This window comes from Mirounga leonina, unplaced genomic scaffold (genome assembly GCF_011800145.1).
Source record: "Mirounga leonina isolate KUSES-001 unplaced genomic scaffold, KU_Mleo_1.0 Mir_507, whole genome shotgun sequence".
Taxonomy (NCBI): domain Eukaryota; kingdom Metazoa; phylum Chordata; class Mammalia; order Carnivora; family Phocidae; genus Mirounga; species Mirounga leonina.
The window spans coordinates 2589305-2610428 of record NW_023270789.1 but is presented as its reverse complement, the minus strand read 5'-3'; the positions used below and the strand labels follow the sequence as shown (position 1 = coordinate 2610428).

Below are 21124 nucleotides of genomic sequence, written 5' to 3'. Positions count from 1 at the left end.
TTGTGAGTCTTTTTAAAGGATTGGAGTATAATAGTGTACTGAAAATAAGAGTTGGATGTTAATTTTCTACTAGTTTTTTTAAACCTTATTTCTCAGAACATCTACTGTATTAACATTTATCAAAGAGGTATGGGTCCTAGGGAAGGTAGTAGGTAAATAACATACATTATTTCATTTAATCATTGCAGTGACTGTCTAAGAGTTGTTTGCTGAATTTAAATTCAAAATATAAATGAGTTTTTAGGTAACTATTCTAGCGAGCAAAAGGGGTATTTCTTTCTTAACTGAATGTTTTGTTAGAATCCTAATGGAGAAGTTTTGACTTAATTTTTTTTCTATTTAAAAACAATAGCTTTGGGGTGCCTGGTGGCTCAGTTGGTTAAACATCTGCCTTTGGCTCAGGTCATGATTCCAGGGTCCTGGGATCGAGCCCCACATCAGGCTCCTGGCTCAGCAGGGAGCCTGCTTCTCCTTCTCCCTCTGCCTCTCTCCCTGCTTATGCTCTCTCTCTGTGTCTCTGTGTCTCAAATGAATAAATAAAAAAAATCTTTAAAAAAAAAAAAAGCTTTTTTTTTTTAATGAAAGGTGGTTCTAATTTGTGGTAATTTTGTCAGACTTCTTCAGATGTAAACTTTGTAGATCACTCTTTGGTTAGGTTGGTAAATGAGGACTGGGGCATGGCAGGTTCAAATTATTGTCCGGTGAGTTCTTGCCAGCTGGTTATTAGAGCATTTAAGTTGATTTCGTGGGTAAACTGAGAGTTATCTGTGAGATCCTAAAGGTTAAAGGAAGTTAGAGTTGGAAAGGGAGACTTTACAAAATAAGCCCTTTTATTCTGAGTTAACAAGGTACAGAGGCAAGGTTTTGCCAGTGGTCCTCCATTTCAGAGGGATCATCATGTAAATGAAAGCAATTAAGTACATATCAACAAAAAGTTTTACCTTCTTTGCAACCAATCTGGCAAGAGATCAGTAACGTTAGGGATTCTGTAACTTGGTTTATGAATAAGACTGTTTTCCTTTAGAACAATAGTCTTATGCACATTAATAGAAACTTCAATAGTATTTGTATAGTTCATATTGCTGTGGACTGAATTGTGTCCCCCATAAATTTATATGTTGAAGCTCTAACCCCTAAGTCATTATATATGTAGATAGAGTAGGAGTTAATAAATGAGGTCATAAGTGTGGGGCCCTAATCTGATAGGGCTGGAGCCCTTAAGAGAAGAGGAAGAGACACTAGAGCTTGCTCTGCCCATGCACATGCACCAAGAAAAGGTCCTATGAGGACATAGGAGGAAGATGGATGTCTGCAAGCCTTCACCAAAATCTGGAACCTTGATTTGGACTTTTACAGCCTCCAGAACTATGAGAAAATAAATTTCTGTTGTTTAAGCCTCCTAGTCTGTATATTTCATTATAGCAGCCCAAACAAAGTAATAAATGTACCATATACTGAGGGCTGGTTTTAGAGATGTATGTGAATGAATTTATTTTGCATTTAAAACAACCCTAAGAGACAGGTGCTGTGGTTACTGTTTCCATTTTACAGATGAGGAAATTGAAGCAGAGTTAGGGTTAACTGTCTTGCCCAGAGTCACCCAGTTAGTGAATGATGGAGCCAAGATCTGAATCCCAGCTGTCTAGTGTCAAGGTCCCTTTTTCTAACCACCATTCCACACTGTTTCAGTAGACTCTGAAGGACAGAAAAACATTAATAGCAGAACACAGGAAAAAATCCATTGTGAGAGGAAAATTCTAGTGAAATGGTAGAAAAAGTGCAAATGCAATCTATAGAATTTTCAGTAATCAAAATTAGGTGCTTGTATCTTTCATTAAAATTTTTGAGTGGTTATAATTTTTTCCCTCCAAATAAGCTAACTAGGGATGGATCCTTTATTGTTTGTTTTATATTTTTAGATATTAGTTTATTAAAGGATTAATAAACAAAGCTCAAGACTTTGTTTCCCACTTACTCTGTTCTTTTTTGCATCTCATATTCTTGCTAGTGAGTATGATTTGGAAGCTTAAAAAAAAAGGTCTTTTTTTTTTTTTTTTTTTTTTACTTTTTCGTTGTTTAAACAGAAGAAGTCTAACCAATGGCTGATAGTTCTGAGTGTCTCATTTGACATCCCAAATTCAGTTTGCCTTTACAGAATCAGAATCTTAGAGTTGAAAGGAACTTTAAGTTTAAAAGTCTGGCCTCTATTACAGAACATATAGGCTGGTATTGAACATACAGGAACATACAGGTGAGTATTGAAACTTGTAGTATTTGAGATTATATGGAAAACAACTTAAAATGTGTCCTTTTCCATTTTATTAGCTTTAATTATGAAAAAAATCCTTTAAATGGTAACTGAAATCAGTGTTCCTCTGACTTCTAATAGTTAGCCCTTGGTATTATATGATTCTTTATGTGCAGATAACAGAAAACCTATTTCAAAATGGCTTAAACTAAAAGAAATTTAATCAGTTTAGTGAAGTCCTATCATAGATTGGAGTCCAGCTAAGCTTTTTCTCTATGTCTTTCCTCTGTTTTCCTCTGCGTGTTGGTATCTTCAGACTGGCTCCTTAGCAGGATGGCTGCCTCAGCTCGAAGCTTTATATGTTCATATTACCACATCTGTAGAAAAGAGAACACTGTAGAGAAGGGAGTACTTTGGTTTCTTAGAAACTTCATTGAAAGACTCATTGTTTCTTGTTTCTAATTGGCTTTTGTGCCCATCCTCGAACCAAATGCTGTTCCCAGGTGGGTGGCATATATTCCCTTGGTTTTACCTAGTTAAGGCAGACTCCTGGAGCTGGTGAGTGCAAAGAAGGAAATGTTGCTGGACGTAAATTAGCACTGGTATTAATTATTCCAACAGTGATTCATGGAATGAATTCTTTTTACTTAGACATTCTGGAGAATAAAAAGTTTTATTATGGATAGGTCTCTTTGTATTTAAAAGAAGGAATTTTGATTTGGAAAAGAGTGTTACTAACTTTGCAGTGGTTTTTGAAGTATGCTTTTATTTTCAGTACGTGTCTATGTATGTATCTATATGTGTTTGTGTAAATTCTTTTTGCTATTTCCAACTTAACTGGGTTTTGACTTCTAGTATTTTGTCAAGGATTTTTGCTTTTATATTTTGCATTATATTTGTCTTATTTTGATACCAGGGTAATGCTGGCCTCATAAAATGAATTTGGAAGTGTTCTCTGCTCTTCATATTTCTGGAAGAGATAGTTTAACATTGATTTTATTTTCTTCTTTAGTGTTGGTAAAATTCACCAGTGAAGCCATTGGCATCTGGAGATTTTTTTTCTGGGAGGTTTTTAATCTGTAAATTCCGTTTCTCTAGCAGTAAGGACCAATCAATTTATCTACAATTGACTCTTGAACAATACGGTTGTGAACTGCATGGGTCCACTTATATGTGAGTTTTTTTTGATAAATACAGTATAGTAGTATATATTCTCTTATGATTTTTTTCAAATTTTTATTTAAATTCTGGTTAGCTAACATACAGTGCAATATTGATTTCATGAGTAGAATTCAGTGATTCATCACTTACATACAACACCCAGTGCTCATCACAAGTGCCCTCCTTAATACCCATCACCCATCTCTAGCCCATTCCCCCACCCACCTCCCTCATCAACTCTTAGATTGTTCTCTATCATTAAGAGTCTTTTTTTTTTTTTAAAGATTTTATTTATTTATTTGAGAGAGAGATAGCAAGAGATAGAGCATGAACAGGGGAGAGAGGGAGAAGCAGGCTCCCCACTGAGCCAGGAGCCCTATGCTGGGCTTGATCCCAGTACCCTGGGATCATGACCTGAGCTGAAGGCAGATGCCTAACTGACTGAACCACCCAGGCACCCCTATCATTAAGAGTCTTTTACAGTTTTTTTCCCTCTCTCTTTTTTCTTTTTTCCCCCTTCCCATATATTCATCTGTTTTGTTTCTTAAATTCCACGTGAGTGAAATCATATGGTATTTGTCTTACTGTGACTGACTTATTTTGCTTAGCATAATACACTCTGGCTCCATCCACCTTATTGCAAATGGCAGGATTTCATTCTTTTTGATGGCTGAGTAATATTCTATGGTGTGTGCGTGCGCGCGTGTGCGTGTGTGTGTGTGTGTTCATAGTATACATATATATGTATATATAACTTATTTATCCATTCAACCGTTGATGGACATTTGGGCTCTCTCCTATAGTTGGGCTATAAACAATTGGGGTGCATGTAGCCTCTTATGATTTATTAATAACATTTTTTCTAGCATACTTTATTGTAAGAATATAGTTTATAATACATATACAAAATATGTGTTAATCAACTCTTTGTTATCAGTAAGGCTGCTAGTAAGCAGTAGGCAATTTGTGGTTAAATTTTGGGGGATTCAAAAATTACACATGGGTTTTTGACTGCATTGGGAGCCAGCACCCTTAACCCAGGGTTCTTTAGTTTAGGGTTCTAAGTTTTGGTAGTTTCTGTTTTTTGAGGAATTGGTTCGTTTCATCTTAGCTATTGCTTTTATGTGTGTAGAGTGTTTGGAGGGTTGCCTTGTTATCTTTTGATTGTTTGTGGCAGCTGTAGTGATAATCCCTTTTAATTCCTAGTATTAGTAATTCATGTTTTTTCTTTTTCTTTGTCAGTCTTGCTAGAAGCTTGGTTTCATTGATCTTTTAAAATAATTTATCGTGGTTCACTTTATTTTTTTTTTATTCAAGTAATAACCAACATAGAGTGTTATACTAGTTTTAAGTGTACAATATAATGATACAGAAATTCTCTACATTATTCAGTGCTCATTGTTATAAGGGTACTCTTAATCCTCTTCACCTATTTCACCCACCCCCCACCAAACTCCCCTCTGTAACCATCAGTTATTCTCTATAGTTAAGAGTTTGTTTCTTGGTTTACCTCTTTTTTTCTTCCCCCCATGTTCGTTTGTTCTGTTTCTTAATTTCCACATAGGAGTGAAATCATACGGTATTTGTCTTTCTCTGGCTTACTTATTTCACTTAGCATTATATCGTCTAGATCCATCCATGTTGTTGCAGATGGCAAGATTTTATTCTTTTTTTATGGCTGAATGATAGTCTATTGTATATGTATACCACATCTTTTTTTATCCACTTATCTGTCAGTGGATACTTGGGTTGCTTCCCTGTCTTGGCTATTATCAACAATGCTGCAGTAAACATAGGGGTGCATTTATCTTTTTAAATTTGTTTTAATTTTCTTTAGGTAAATAGCCAGTAGTGGAATTACTGGATCATATAGTAATTCTGTTTTTAATTTTTTGAGGAACCTTCATACTGTTTTCTACAGTTGTCTGCACCAGCTTGTATTCCCACTAATGGTACTTGAGGGTTCCTTTTTCTCCACATCCTTGCCAGCTCTTGTTATTTATTGTGTCTTTGGTTTTAACATTCTGATAGGTGTGAGGTGATAATCTCATAGTGGTTTGTTTTGCATTTCCCTGATGATAAGTGATGTTAAGCATCCTTTCATGTGTCTGCTGCCCATCTATATATCTTCTTTGGAAAAATGTCTGTTCATTGATCTTTTTTATATTTTCTTTGTGTTTTCAGTTTCTTTGATTTTTGCTCTTTATTACTTTCTTTCTTCCACAGATTTGGGTAGATTTAGCTCTTTTCTGATTTCTTTAAGTGGAAGTCTAGAGTATGGATTTGAGATCCTCTTTTTATCCACTTATCTGTCAGTGGATACTTGGGTTGCTTTTTAATGCTATAATTTAACTCTGAGGTGCTGCTTTAGTTATATTCCAAAGATTTTGATGTGCTGTGTTTTAATTTTCATTAAATTCAGTATGTTTTAAAATTTCCCTTGAGGACCTTCCTGCACTGTTGGTGGGAATGCAAACTGGTGCAACCACTATGGAAAGCAGTATGGAGGGTCTTCAAAAAGTTAAAAATAGAGCTATCCTATGACCCAGCAATTACATTGCTAGGTATTATCTGAAGGATACAGAAATACTAATTTAAAGGGATACATGCACCCTGATGTTTATAGCAGCATCATTTACAATAGCCAAATTATGGAAAGAGACTAAATTTCCATCAATTGATGAATGGATAAAGAAGATGTGGTATAGATAGTCCAAGATGGAGGGGGAATAGGAGACCTTAGTTTCATCTGGTCCCAGGTTGAAGTAAATAGCTGTCAAATCATTCTGAACACCTGTGAACTCAACCAGAGATCTAAGAAAAGAATTGCTGCAATTCTACAAATAGAAAAGTGACACTTCTGCAAGGTAGGAGGTGCAGACAAGTGAATCCGAGGTGATACATGGGCAGATAAGCCTTGGGGGGAGGGAGCCTCTGTAAACCAGCTACTGGAAAGCGATATAACAATGGAGTGCAAAATCAGAACTTGTAGAAGTTTGCTCCAGTGAGGGACATCCCTGCCTGAAAGGCTCTTAGGTGGCAAAGCAGGGCAGAATCCTAGGTGGGACAGTGTGGTCTCAGGATTCCTGGGGTTACAGAAAGACCAGGGGTGCCTGAGTGTGGCAGAGCTCCCAGGTGTCCGAGTGGGGAAGCTGGCTGCCATCAAGTGAGCCTAGGAGTGGGCTTTCAGCTTGGTGTTGCCATAAACCACAAACCCCTGCACGGTTGGGTGACTGCTCTCAGATCAGGGGCCCAGCAAGTGGCAGAACCATAGTGAGATCCCCTTCCATCCCCTGGGAGGAGCGGCACAGGTGCACACTGCAGTAGTCTGCAGGATGTCAATGGAGCTTGTGTGCCTGAGATAGAAACTTTTCTCGGTCATAGGCTGGGTCATAGGCTGGGTGAGCACAGCGTGCAGCTGGAGACCAGGGAGAGAGGAGTGATTGCTTTTCCCTGAGGGCAGCTGAAGAGTGGGGCCCTGAGCTTTCAGCTCTGGGGCTGGAGATTGGGAGGCCTCCATTTTCATTCTCGTCCTCTACAGCAATGCGGGAAAACCTTCAGGGAACAAAAGCGACATAGAACAATCCTGAGCAGCTTCCTTAGCCGGGCCCCCTGGCAAGGGTGGTGCAGTTCCATCTGGGGCAAAGACACCTGAGGATCAATGCAATAGGCCCCTCCCCCAGAAGATCAGAAAGAACATCCAGCCAAGACCAAGTGTACCAGTCACACAGAACTGTACAACTCCAGTGCTGGGGGAAAATAGTATATAGAATTCATGTTTTTTTCCCCACGATTCTTTAGCTTTCAATTTTAATTTTTTTCTCTTCCCTTTTTCAAACATTTTTTTATTTTATCAACTCTTTTTTTTAAATCTTTTTAAATTTTCATCTTTAAATTTACATTCTGTCCTTTCATTGTATTTAATTTTATTTTTGTATATATATATGTTTTCCTTCTTTACAATTTTAGGATGCAGTTTCTTCTAACAAACAGACCAAAATACACCCAGAATCTAGTGTATTGCTCTGTTCTTGTTGCCTGTCTGATCATATTTTCTTTCTTTTTCTTCCTTTTCTTTTTTCAGTCTTTTTAAATTTTCATCTTTACAGTTACATTCTATCCTTTCAATGTATTTAATTTTATTTTTGTATATATATTTTGTATAAATATATATTTTTTGTATATATATACATCTTTACAGTTTTGGGATGTGGTTTCTTCTGACAAACAGGCCAGAATACACTCAAGATATAGTGTACTGCTCTGTTCTGTTTATAGTCCTTCTTTTATTTGGCTTTTAATTTTCATTTTTACAGTTATATTCTGTCCTTTAATTGTATTTAATTGTATTCCTGTACATACATATTTTTCTTCCTTTACAATTTTGGGATCTAGTTTTCTAACAGACCAAGATACACAGAGGATCCAGTGTATTGCTCTGTTTTATTCACATGTCTGATTATATTCACTCTTTTTAAAAATTTTATTTATTTTTTTTCCATTTTGGGTCTCTTCTGATTTGGTTAGTGTATATTTCTCTGGGGTTGTTGTTGCCCTTTTAGTATTTTATTCTCTTGTTCATCTATTCCCCTTTGGACAGAATGACAAGGTGGAAAAACTTACCTCAAAAAAGAGAATAAGAGGCAGTACTGACTGCCAGGGACCTAATCAGTATGGATGTAAGTAAGATGTCAGAACTAGAGTCCAGAATAACGATTATAAAGATACTAGCTGGGCTTGAAAAAAGCATAGAAGACACTAGAGAATCCTTTTCTGGAGAAATAAAAGAACTAAAATCTAACCAAATCAAAATCAAAAAGGCTATTAATGAGATGCAATAAAAAATGGAGTCTCTAACTGCTAGGATAAATGAGGCAGAGGGGAGAATTAGAGCTATAGAAGACAAAATGATGGAGAATGAAGACCGAGAAGAGAGATAAACAACTACTGGTCCACAGGAGAGAATCGAGACATAAGTGATACCATAAAGCGAAACAATATTAGAATAAATGGGATCCCAGAAGAACAGAAAAGAGGGAGAGAGAGAGAAAGATAGAGAGGGAGGCAGAAAGTATATCGGAGCAAGTTAGAGCAGAGAACTTCACTCATCTGGGGAGGGAAACAGGCATTCAAGTCCAGGAGGCACAGAGAACCCCCTTCAAAATCAATAAAAATCGGTCAACACCTTGACATATAATAATGAAACTTGTAAATCTCAGAGACAAAGAAAACCCTGAAAGCATCTTGGGGGGGAAAGAGGTCCATAACCTACAAGGGTAGACATATTAGACTGGCAGCAGACCTATCCACAGAAACCTGGTAGGCCAGAAAGCACTGGCATGATATATTCAGGGTGCTAAATGAGAAAAATATGCAGCCAAGAATACTTTATCCAGCTAGGATGTCATTCAGAATAGAACGAGTGATAAAAAGCTTCCAGGACAAATAGAAACTAAAAGAATTTGTTATCACTAAACCAGCCCTGAAAGAAATATTAAAGGGGATCCTTTAAACCAAGAGAGAGCCCAAAAGTAAAATAGACCATAAAGGAACAGAGATAATCTACAGAAACAGTGACTTTACAGGTAATACAGAGGCACTAAATTCATATTTTTCAGTAGTTACTCTGAATGTAAATTGGCTAAATATCCCAATCAAAAGACACAGGGTATCAGATTGAATAAAAAAGGAAGACCCATCTATATGCTATCTGCAAGAGACTCATTTTAGACCCAAAGACACCTCCAGATTGAAAGCAGGGGGTGGAAAACCATTTATCATGCTAATGGACATTAAAAGAAAGCTGGGGTAGCAATCCTTATATCAGACAAATTAGATTTTAAGCCAAAGACTCTAATAAAAGATGAGGAAGGACACTAAATCATAATTAAAGGGTCTGTCCAACAAGAAGATCTAACAATTTTAAATATTTATTCCCCTAACATAGGAGCAGCCAGTTATATAAGCCAATTAATAACAAAATTAAACTCATTGATAATAACGAAATAATGGTGGGGGACTTTAACATCCCCCTCCCTGCAATGGACAGATCATCTAAGCAGAAGATCAAGGGAACAAGGGCTTTGAATGACACACTGGATCAGATGGACTTAACAGATATATTCAGAGCATTCTGTCCTAAAGCAACAGAATACACATTCTTCTCGAGTGCTCATGCAACATTCTCCAGAATAGATCACATCCTGGGTCAACAAATTAGGTCTCAACTGGTACCAAAAGATTGGGATCATTCCCTGCATATTTTCAGATCACAATGCTTTGCAACTGGAACTCAAGCACAAGAGGAAATTTGGAAAGGACTCAAATTTGTGGAGGCTAAAGAGCATCCTACTAAAGAATGAATGGGTCAACGAGGAAATTAAAGAAGAATTAAAAAATTCATGGAAACAAACGAAAATGAAAACACAACTGTTCAAAACCTTTGGGATGCAGCAAAGGCGGTCCTAAGAGGGAAGTATATAGCACTACAAGCCTTTCTCATGAAACAAGAAAGGTCTCAAATACACAAGCTAACCTTACACCTAAAGGAGCTGGAGAAAGAACAGCAAATAAAGCCTAAACTGAGCAGAAGAGAATTAATAAGATTAGAACAGAAATCAATGAAATAGAAACCAAAAGAACAGTAGAACAGATCAACAGATCAATAAAACTAGGAGCTGGTTCTTTAAAAGAATTAATAAGATTGATAAACCCCTGGCCAGACTTATCAAAAAAAAAGAGAAATGACCCAAATAAATAAAATCATGAATGAAGGAGGAAAGATCACAACCAACACCGAAGAAATACAAACAATTGTAAGAACATATTATGAGCAACTATATGCCAACAAATTAGGCAATCTGGAAGAAACAGATGCATTCCTAGAGATGTATAAACTATCAAAACTGAACCAGGAAGAAATAGAAAACCTGAACAGACCCACAACCAGCAAGGAAATTGAAGCAGTAATCAAAAAATGTCCCAACGAACAAGAGTCCAGGGTTGGATGGTTTCCTAGGGGAATTCTACCAAGCATTTCAAGAATTAATACCTATTCTTAGGGGCACCTACCTAGGTGGCTCAGTTGGCTAAGCAACTGCCTTCAGCTCAGGTCATGATCCTGGAGTCCTGGGATTGAGTCCTGCATCGGGCTCCCTGCTCAGCAGGGAGTCTGCTTCTCCCTCTGACCCTCCCCCCTCTCATGTGCTCTCTCTCTCTCTCTCATTCTCTCTCTCAAATAAATAAATAAAATCTTTAAAAAAAACCCCTATTCTTCTGAAGCTTTTTCAGAAACTAGAAATGGATGGAAAACTTCCAGACTCATTCTCTGAGTCCAGCATTGCCTTGATCCCAAAACCAAAGACCCCACCAAGAAGGAGAATTACAGACTGATATACCTGATGACTATGAATGCAGAAATTCTCACCAAGATACTACCCAGTAGGATCCAACAGTACATTTAAAGGATTATTCACCATGACCAAGTGGGATTTATTCCTGGACTGCAAGGGTGGTTCAACACCCGCAAGTCAATCAATGTGATACACTATATAAATAAAAGAAAGGACAAGAACAATATGACCCTCTCAATAGATGCAGAAAAAGTATTTGATAAAGTACAGCATCCTTTCTTGATTAAAACTCTTCACAGTGTGGGGATAGAGGGAATGTACTTCAATATCATAAAAGCCATCTATGAAAAGCCCACAGTGAATATTATTCTCAATGGGGAAAAATTGAGAGCTTTTCCCCTAAGGTGAGGAATACAGCTGGGATGCCCGCTTTCACCACTGTTGTTCAGTATAGTACTAGAAGTCCTAGCCTCAGCAGTCAGACAGGAAAAAGAAATAAAAGGCATCTGAACCAGCAAAGAAGTCAAAGTCTCACTATTAGCAGGTGACATGATACTCAATGTGGAAAACCCAAAAAAAGTCCACCCCCAAATTCCTAGAACTCATACAGCAAATGACAGGATATAAAATCAGTGCACAGAAATCCGTTGCATTTCTGTACACCAACGAGACAAAAGAAATAGAAATTAAGGAGTTGATCCCATTTATAATTGCACCCAAAACCATCAGATACCTAGGACTAAACCTAACCAAAGAGGCAAAGGATCTGTACTCAGAAAATTATAGAATTCTCATGAAAGAAATTGAGGAAGACACAAAGAAATGGAAAAACATTCCATCCTTATGGATTGGAAGAACAAATATTGTTAAAATGTCTATGCTACGCAAAGCAGTCTATACATTCAGTGCAATCCCTATCAAAATACTATTAACTTTTTTCATAGAGTTGAAACAAATAATCTTAAAATTTGTATGGAATCACAAAAGACCCTGAATAGCCAATGACACACTGGACCAGATGGACTTAACAGATATATTGAACGTTGAAAAAGAAAGCCAAAACTGGTGGCATCACATTGCTGGACTTCAAGCTCTATTACAAAGCTGTAATCATCAAGACAGTATGGTACTGGAACAAAAACAGACACATAGATCAGTGGAACAGTATATAGAACCCAGAAATAGACCCTCAACTTTATGGCCAACTAATCTTTGACAAAAGAGGAAGGAATATCCGATGGAAAAAAGACAGTCTCTTCAACAAATGTTGGGAAAATTGGAGAGCCACATGCAGAAAAATGAAACTGGACCATTGTCTTACAGCATACACAAAGATAAGCTCAAAATGGATGAAAGACCTAAATGTGGGACAGGAATCCATCAAAATCCTAGAGTAGAATACAGGCAGCAACCTCTTTGACTTTGGCCACAGCAACTTCTTGTTAGAAACTTCTCCAAAGGCATGGGAAACAAAAGCAAAAATAAACGATTGGGACTTCATCAAGGTAAAAAGCTTTTGCACAGCAGAGGAAACAATCAACAAAACTAAAAGGTAACCTACAGGATGGACAAAGATATTTGCAAATGACATATCTGATAAAGGGCTAATATCCAAGATCTGTAAAGAACTTCTCAGACTCAATACCCCAAAAACAAATAATCCAGTCAAGAAATGGGCATGAAGACATGAAGAGATATTTTTCCAAAGAAACTATCCAAATGGCCAACAGACATATGAAAAAATGCTCAACATCACCTGGCATCAGGGAAATAGAAATCAGAACCACAATGAGATACCAACTCACGCTGGTCATCTTTGAATTAAACTCCTTTTTTAAACTTATTTTTTATTTAAATTCAGTTAATTAACATATACTCTATTACTGGTTTCAGACCTAGAGGTCAGTGATTCATCAGTCTTATATACTACCCAGTGCTCATTATAAAAGGTGTGCTCCTAAATGACCATCACCCAGTCATCCCATCCCCTCACCCTCTCCCCTACAGCAATCCTGTTTGTTTCCTGTGATTGAGTCTCTTATGGTTTGTCTCCCTCTCTGATTTCGTCTTCTTTTATTTTTCCTTCTCTCCCCTTATGGTCCTCTGTTTTGTTTGTTAAATTCCACATATTTGATCATTTCAGTAGATGCAGAAAATGCATTTAACAATACTCAAGATTGATCCACGATAAAAGCTCTCAGGTGATTGGCATAGAAGGGAACTTCCTGAGCCTGATTAAAGAAAGGCATTAAAACACACAGACACACAGATACTCCAAAATAAAACAAATGGAAAAAGTTTGCCACATGCTTAATATTGGAACACTAGATGTTTTTCCCTAAGATTATGAACTAGGCCAGGATGTCTGCTCTCTTACTTTTGTGAGATTGGAGTTGAGGTCCTAGCCAGTACACTAAGAAAAAGACAAAAGAGATATAAAGATTGGAAATGAAGAAGTACAAGTGTCTTGTAGTCAGTAAGATTGTCCATGAAGAACATCTTAAGGAATTTACCGGACAACACCAACCAAGTACTAGATTGAATAAAATTTAGTAAGGTCATAAGGTACAAGTTCAGTGTACAAAATAAATTGCATTGGGGTGCCTGGGTGGCTCAGTCGTTAAGCGTCTGCCTTTGGCTCAGGTCATGATCCCAGGGTCCTGGGGTCGAGCCCCGCATCAGGCTTCCTGCTCAGCGGAAAGCCTGCTTCTCTCTCTTCCCTCTGCTGCTCCCCCTTGCTTGTGTGCTTGCTCTCGCGTGCTCTCTCTCTCTGTCAAATAAATAAAATCTTTAAAAAACAAACAAAAAAACCCCAAATAAGTTGTATTTCTATATACTAGCAATAAACAGTCACAATGCAATTTTTTTTAATAATACCATTTGCAATAGCATCAGAAAATATGAACTGTATGTGGGTGAATTTAACAAAATATGTGCAAAACCTATACACTTAAAACTGTGATTATTGAGAGAAATTTCAAAGGACTTAAATAAATGGAGATGCCATGTTCATGAATTGGAATACTCAATACTGTGGGGATGTCAGTTCTGTTAAAAGTCATACTTAAATTTAAAGAAATCCCAGTCAAAATGACTTTTTGCATAAATTGATAGGCTGACTCAAAAATCTATATGAAAATGCAAAGCATGTGCAATAGAGTAATCTTTTAAAAAGAAGAACTAAGTTGACACATTTATATTACCTGATTTTAAGATGTATTATAAAGCTGCAGTAATGAGGACAGTCTTATTGGAGACAGATCAGTGGAAAAGCACAGAACTAGGACTGTACATACATGGTTGATTCAAAGGTGCCTGGGTAATTCAGTGGGTAAAAAGATACCTTTCCAGTAAATCATGCTGGATCAGCTACATATTCATACAGAAAAATAACAAACCTTGACTCTTCATTGTACATAAAAATTAACTTGAAATGGATCATAGAGCTAAACATAAAAGTGAAAAGTGTAAAACTTTCGGTAGATAGCTTTGGAGAAAATCTTTGTGACTTTGAGGTAAGAAAAGAATTTTTAGAATAAAAAAGCATAAACCATAAAAGGGAAAAAATGGATAAATTGGACTTCATAAAAATTAAAAATTTCTGCTCTCCAAAAGACATTAAGAAAATGAAAAGTCAGCCACAAGACTTGGAGAAAATGTTTGTGGTACACACACATGAATGTATTTAGAATATATAGATGATTCATATACCAAAGAAGGTTTATGAATAGCCAATAAGCACATCAGTTTCCAGAGAATTAAAATTCAACCCACAATGCAATATCCTACACACTCATTAGAATGTCTAAAATTAAAAAGGGCAGCAATACCAAATGTTGACAAGGATGCTAGAGCAACCAGAACTCTTCTGCATTGTCGCTGGGTGTATAAAATGGTACACTCTGAAGAGCTGTTTGTCAGTCTCTTGTAAAGTTAAACATGAGCTTATCACACAGCTCAGCAATTTCACTCTTAAATATTTCCATGATGCTCACAAATGAGATTAGATAGTAGTTTTATTTTTCTTACCGAGACTTTTGCATCAATGGTATGCAGAATCCATAAATTGGATTTTAAGATCTCTCTGTATTCTATAAAAATTTATGTAGGAGTTACTGTTCTTAAAATTAAAATAAAATCTATTCTATGGAACTTCCAGAGTATGATACTTTTATGGTGGGTAGTTCTTTGAGAACTTCTCAATTTCTTCTGTTTCTTGGTGTGTTTTGTTTAGATTTTATGTTTCTTTTCTAAGTCAAAGTTTTATATATATATAAAACACATATATTAAAATAAATATATATAAATATATAAAAACATATATGTAATATTTTTATTTTATGTGTTACTATATATAATATTAAATATATAATATATATTCATAGAATATAATCAGTTGCACTCATTTTTTCAAATTTATTGATACAATATGACTAAAATGGGTTTTGTATAGTTTCTTAGTTTCCTCTGTATCTATTGATGCAGTCTTATTTCTTATTTTGTGTTTTTGTATTCCCTGGCTACTTTTTAAACATTGGTTAGTGGTAGATTCATTATATAGTTCTTCTAATAGAACTATCTCTTGAATTTATATTTTTGACAGTTTTCTTTATTTCTAATTCATTAATTTTTGCTTTTAACTTTTCTGATTCTTTGAACTTTTTTGCTCAGGTTTATCATTCTTTTTTTGTTTCCTTAGTAGAATGTTGTGAATTCAATTATTTTCATTGTTCTTATTAAATAACAAAGTTTTCAAGTTATGAGTTTTGAGAACTGCATTAGTTGAATCCTGTGTTCCCATAATAAAGTTTTATTAATCTTTTATACATTCTGCAGTATTGTGTTTCACTTCTTCGACCCAAATGTAGATTTATTTATTTATATATTTAAGATTTTATTTATTTATTTCAGAGAGAGAGTGAGAGCCTGAGCAGGGAGAGGGAGAGGGAGAGGGAGAAGCAGACTGCCATGCTGAGAAGGGAGCCCAATGTAGGGCTTGATCCCAGGACCCTGGGATCATGACCTGAGCCAAAGGCAGACACTTAACCAACTGAGCCACCTAGGTGCCCTATCCCAAGGGTAGTGTTAGATCTTTTAACCTTTTCCAGTTGAAATCTTGAGTTGTCTAGGTAAACAATCATAGTGATAGCCAGGAACTTCAATTTTGCCTTTTTCTTCCTTGGGCTGTTTAGCCCATGGCACAGACCTCTTCTTGTGGAACTAACCAGAATTGGTACAGAACAGGTGGGTCAGCCCTTTTTCCGTTCCAGAGTTGTCTGCACCTTAGAGGAATACGCACTTCCAGGATTCCATAAATAACTAGAGAACTGAAGCATAACTACCTATAAAAATTGAAATAACAGAAAGAGGTACTCTTAAGGATTTAAAATAAGCATAATAAATATTTTGGATGAAATACATAAAAAGATACATATTTAAATGATTATGGAAGAGATAGGGATATTTGGGTGATTAAAGGCTTGATAAAATATTTATCATCCTAATAAAAAGTTGAGGAACAAAGAAAAGTAAATGGAAAGTATGTCTGTAATAACCCAGAACAAACATTCTAGTTAATGTCAACATGAAGGGAACTTAAGTGGGGACAAGAACCAGGAACTTTATCAGAGTGTGGTGGAGTGCTTGTCTTTTTAGTGGAAAGATAATATTTATTGATGAGTTGAGAAAGTTATTAGAATCATGTGAAGAAGAAAATGTAAGTTAAGGACATTTTAAGAACGAATTTGTATAGCTTTAAAGCATCAGAAGAAAGCACTGTTTGCCCAGTGGAAAAAGGAATGGAAGAGAAAAGAAAGAATAGTAACCATGCAGTGTCAAACATGACTTGTTGATAAGACAAAGCTGAGTTTAATGCTTAACTGTGGCCTGTCAGATGGAGGACAAAGTTGAGATATTTATTGAGATTTTAAGTCTGGGTTAAGATGGGCCTTTCAGTTGGGGTAGGGGTACTTGGTTATGATTGGGTAAGGACCATAATATAACAGCTTAGGATTGGTAAGCAGAGAATTTAGAGGTACAGAGTTCAAAGTTTTTTTTTTTTTTTTTTAAAGATTTATTTATTTATTTGAGAGAGCGAGAAAGTACATGAGAGGGGGGAGGGTTAGAGGGAGAAGCAGGCTCCTCGCCGAGCAGGGAGCCCGATGTGGGACTCGATCCAGGGACTCCAGGATCATGACCTGAGCCGAAGGCAGTCGCTCAACCAACTCAGCCACCCAGGCGCCCCAGAGTTCAAAGTTTTAAGCCATCATTTGATAACTTTCCATTGAAGAGGTCTTTCAGGAAGTTCCTGGAATGAACAATAAAATTATTTTGCAACTTTTATCTTTCTGGGCCAGGGTAACAGTAAATTCACGTTGATGAAGACAGTAATAAAGCCATTTTAATCTAGGTAGTGACAAGTAGGGATAATTTTCATTCTCAGAAGATAGAAATGATTGCTTTCTTGGGGCTGGGGAAGACTCATCTGCTCCTTGTTACTTACTCTTTTATATGCTGTTAGATTTGTTTTAGATTGTATTCCGGATTTCACAGTTCTATTCATTAGTTAGATTGACCCATTTGCTTGTCAGGTGTTTATAGTGTGTAGTTTTGCTATCAGCTGGTTTTGTTGAATTAGTTTCTTCCTCCCTGAATTGTTTACTTTAACTTCAGGATTCTTTCTCTCTTTAAGGTGGGTATAGATCCTATTATTTTGATTTTTTCTACTCACATTTTGTTTAATACTTTACTTTCTTTTTCGGTATGATTAACCTGCTTTTTGAATAGTAAGGATTATTATAGTTTATGTTTTACCGTGGTCATCTAGCCTTATTGTACTTTTATTATTATTTCTAAGTATATTTTTTGCCCTTTCTGTGCATTTGTACCAGAACAGCATGGTTGTCTTACGACTTGTATTGACATCTTGAACCACCCTCCCTGTTTCTTGAATTAATCCTTTTTTTTTTTTTTTAAACTTAGTTAAGTAGGTAGATATCTCATACTGTGACCACGAAGAAAATGAAGGAGAGCTACAATTTTAGTTTTCCTTTACCTTCCTATTAGTGGTTAACATGTCATCTTTAGGAAAATACATTGAACAGTGTTTATTATTTGTTCTTAAGAAAAAGTGAACCAGGGGCGCCTGGGTGGCTCAGTCATTAAGCGTCTGCCTTCAGCTCAGGTCAAGATCCCAGGGTCCTGGGATCGAGCCCCACATTGGGCTACCTGGTCTGCGGGAAGCCTGCTTCTCCCCCTCTCACTCTCCCTGCTTGTGTTCCCTCTCTCGCTGTGTCTCTCTCTGTCAAATAAACAAAATCTTTGAAAAAAAAAAAAAAAAGAAAAAAGAAAAAGTGAACCATGTTGGGTATTATTTTTGGTCCTTATATTTCTACTTTGATTTTTTTATATATTAAAAAATTAAAACAGACCTTATATGAAGGGCATGTTATTAATGACAGTTTTCTCTCCACCCCAAATATAGGAAGTTCACAAATGGGTGCTACCATAGTAGATGCTTTGGATACTCTTTATATCATGGGACTTCATGATGAATTCCGAGATGGGCAAAAATGGATTGAAGACACCCTTGATTTCAGTGTGGTGAGTATACAGTTGATGACTTCTTTGATCGACCTTGAAAAGACAGCATCTAACCAGAGTAGTTTTGAGCGTTATACTAACAGTTTAAGGAAATCCTAAATTCCCTGTCTTCTTTTGGGATTAGAGTTGTTATTTAACTTTTGTGTAAAATACATACCTTTCTCACCATCTTTCTTTCACTTTTCTTAACCTTATCATTTGAGGCAACGTGTTCAGTGTGTTAAGCAGGAGTTACAGAAAAAAACACATGGGAATAGAAATACCAGGAAAGCATAAACTATTTTGTAAACAATAAGGGTTTTATTATTTTTTAAAGATTCAATAATCTGGTACAGTTTTGATGAACTTTCATAACTAGCCCGATGTGATGCCCCTCCTTCCAGCATTTTGGCATAGTTGTTAAGTGGTGGGGCTAAAGTTTGAAGCCCAACACAGCTACATTCTTGCTGTGTGACTTGGGAAAGTTCCTTATTTTTTCTAAACCTGTCATAAAATTACTATTGCATTGCAGTGTTGTAAGGATTATTTGAGATAATCTGGTACACATTAAGTGCTCGTAAATGGTAGCAATTTTTTTCATTATTACCAGCATTCACCCACAAGTTGTATGGACTATTTTGTCATGTTCATTATTATGTTTCATGATATTTGTGCTTGCTGTTCTTTCTTGCTGTGGTCAGAAGTCACTCTTTCACTATGTGTTTTTCTCTTTGGCAGACTCTGCATCACTCAAATTGTGATTTAAATCCATAATTATTTCTTTTCTCATGCTTTCCTGATGCTAACCACACAAAAATGGATTACTTTCTTTTATGTTATTCTAGCATTTTGGATATACATCAATTAAAACAATTTTTATTATCAGTTAGATTTAGGTTTGTCTGTGAGTGGCAGAAAATCTAATATAAAATAGCTTAAACAAGATAGCTGTTTATTTCCCTTTCATGTAAATTAAGCACGGAGATAAGCAGTTTAGGGTTGGCTTGGGTAGCTCCTTGATCCTCAAGGATCTAGGATCCTTTGTCTTGTTGCTCTGTCAACTTCAGTGTATAGCTTCAACCTCATGGTCTAAGCAAGGTGGTTCCTCAATAAGGTGGATAAACCTTCCAGTTGCAGAAAAGAGGAAAGATACATGACTCTTCTATAACACTTTACAGGAATTGGTTACCCCAATTTTGCTTCTACACTGTTGAATAGATCTGACTTATATGGCCCAACTTTAGTGTAAGGGGAGGCTGTGAAATACAGGTTTTTTTTTTTTTTTTTTCCCCTCCCGTTTGGCTAAGTGGTCCTTATAGGATGTGGCTTTTTGTATCTTATTGAAGAAATCCCTATTCTTATTGAAGATATATGCCTATATTTCATTCTGAATGTTTTAAAGTTTGGTTTTTGCATTTAGGACTTTAATCCATATGAAATTGATTTATTAGGGTGAGATAGGCAACTATTAGTTGATCCTAGAACCGTTTATTTCCCTGCTTTTTATACATGCCATATTAGTCATTTGAGCTGATTCTTTTGTCGCTTTTTTTTTTGTGTGCTTACATCAATACTAAACTGTCTTAACTACAATATAGGAAGCTTGATATCTGATCTCGTTCTATTAGGAAATTATCTTAGCAGTTCTCAGCTCTTTGTTCTTGTAAGCTCTGGAGTACTGTTGACATTTTGATGAGGATTGCATTCAATTTACAGATTAATTTAGAGAGAATTGGCATCTGTACAGTCTCAAATACTCCTGTCCATTAACATGTCAGCTTTATTAGGCCTAATAATCCACTGGTATATCATTGTATCAGTTCACTCAATCAGGAACCAGAACTATACCATTTATTTTAATTAGAGGATTTAATGTTTAGAATTGTTAAACAAATAACGGGGAACTGAAAAGGCAGAAAGAGAACATTATGGTATCACAAGAGGTAGTAACTACAGTAAATATCCACCTCCCTGGGACTGTGAGAACAGTGGGAAGAAGTTGGTAATTTGGGACTCTGTTTCTGGTATGTAGGAGCTCTTAAAAGAGCTTTTTAGAGCTGGGACTCAGACCTCTGAGGAGAGGGCCCCTAGCTGGTGGGCCACAGTGAGGCTGATTTGGAGAATGTGTGTGTGGCAGGGGAACTGTAATGTGGAACCAGCTGCCACTGCCAGGGCCAAGAACCATGGCTGGTTTGACATGATCAGAAACCAGAAGTAAATTGGAAGGAATCAGTCTTTTCTCCTTCTTCCAGCCTTGTATTATCTTTGTAAAACTTCCTGTTGGCATGGCCCATAAGGGAGCCAGCTGGCTAATGAGACATATATTTGCAGAGTTCCAATTCCAGTATACCAAGTAGGCTCTAGAAGGATAGATGTGAACCTGAGGAAAAAAAGCTTAATAATCAGCACAATCATTTACCATCTCTTTACTTTTAATCTTTCTGTGTCATGTGTTTTCACTGTATATTTTGCATGTAGTGTGTATTTGGATTTTGTTATTTTTATCCAGTCTTGAAGTCTTTTAACTGTCAAGTTTGGAATATTTACATTTATTGTGATAACATTTATTTGGAGTTGGGTCTTCCATCTTTGTTTTTCAACCTATATTATTGTTGTACTTTTCATTGTTTTTATTTGCTGCTTCCCTTATTTTAGGTTAAGTTACTTTATATCTCTTTTTCCCTCTACTTCATTGACATTTATACTTGTCATTTCCATTCATTCTGGGGTTATCCTTAAAATATTATATGTATACTATTTAAGTTCAAAATCAGTTTCTTTT

General features: G+C 36.3%; 1 protein-coding gene across 2 annotated transcripts in view; it reads left to right on the top strand.

The window, feature by feature from the left end:
* Window positions 1-21124, top strand: part of MAN1A2 (mannosidase alpha class 1A member 2) — a 217360-nt gene that overhangs the window by 56905 nt on the left and 139331 nt on the right. For both annotated transcript variants that reach the window (XM_034990197.1, XM_034990198.1), the window contains exon 4: window positions 18245-18363. In XM_034990197.1, the coding sequence (XP_034846088.1) occupies window positions 18245-18363 (119 nt within the window). The remainder of the gene's footprint in view (window positions 1-18244; window positions 18364-21124) is intronic.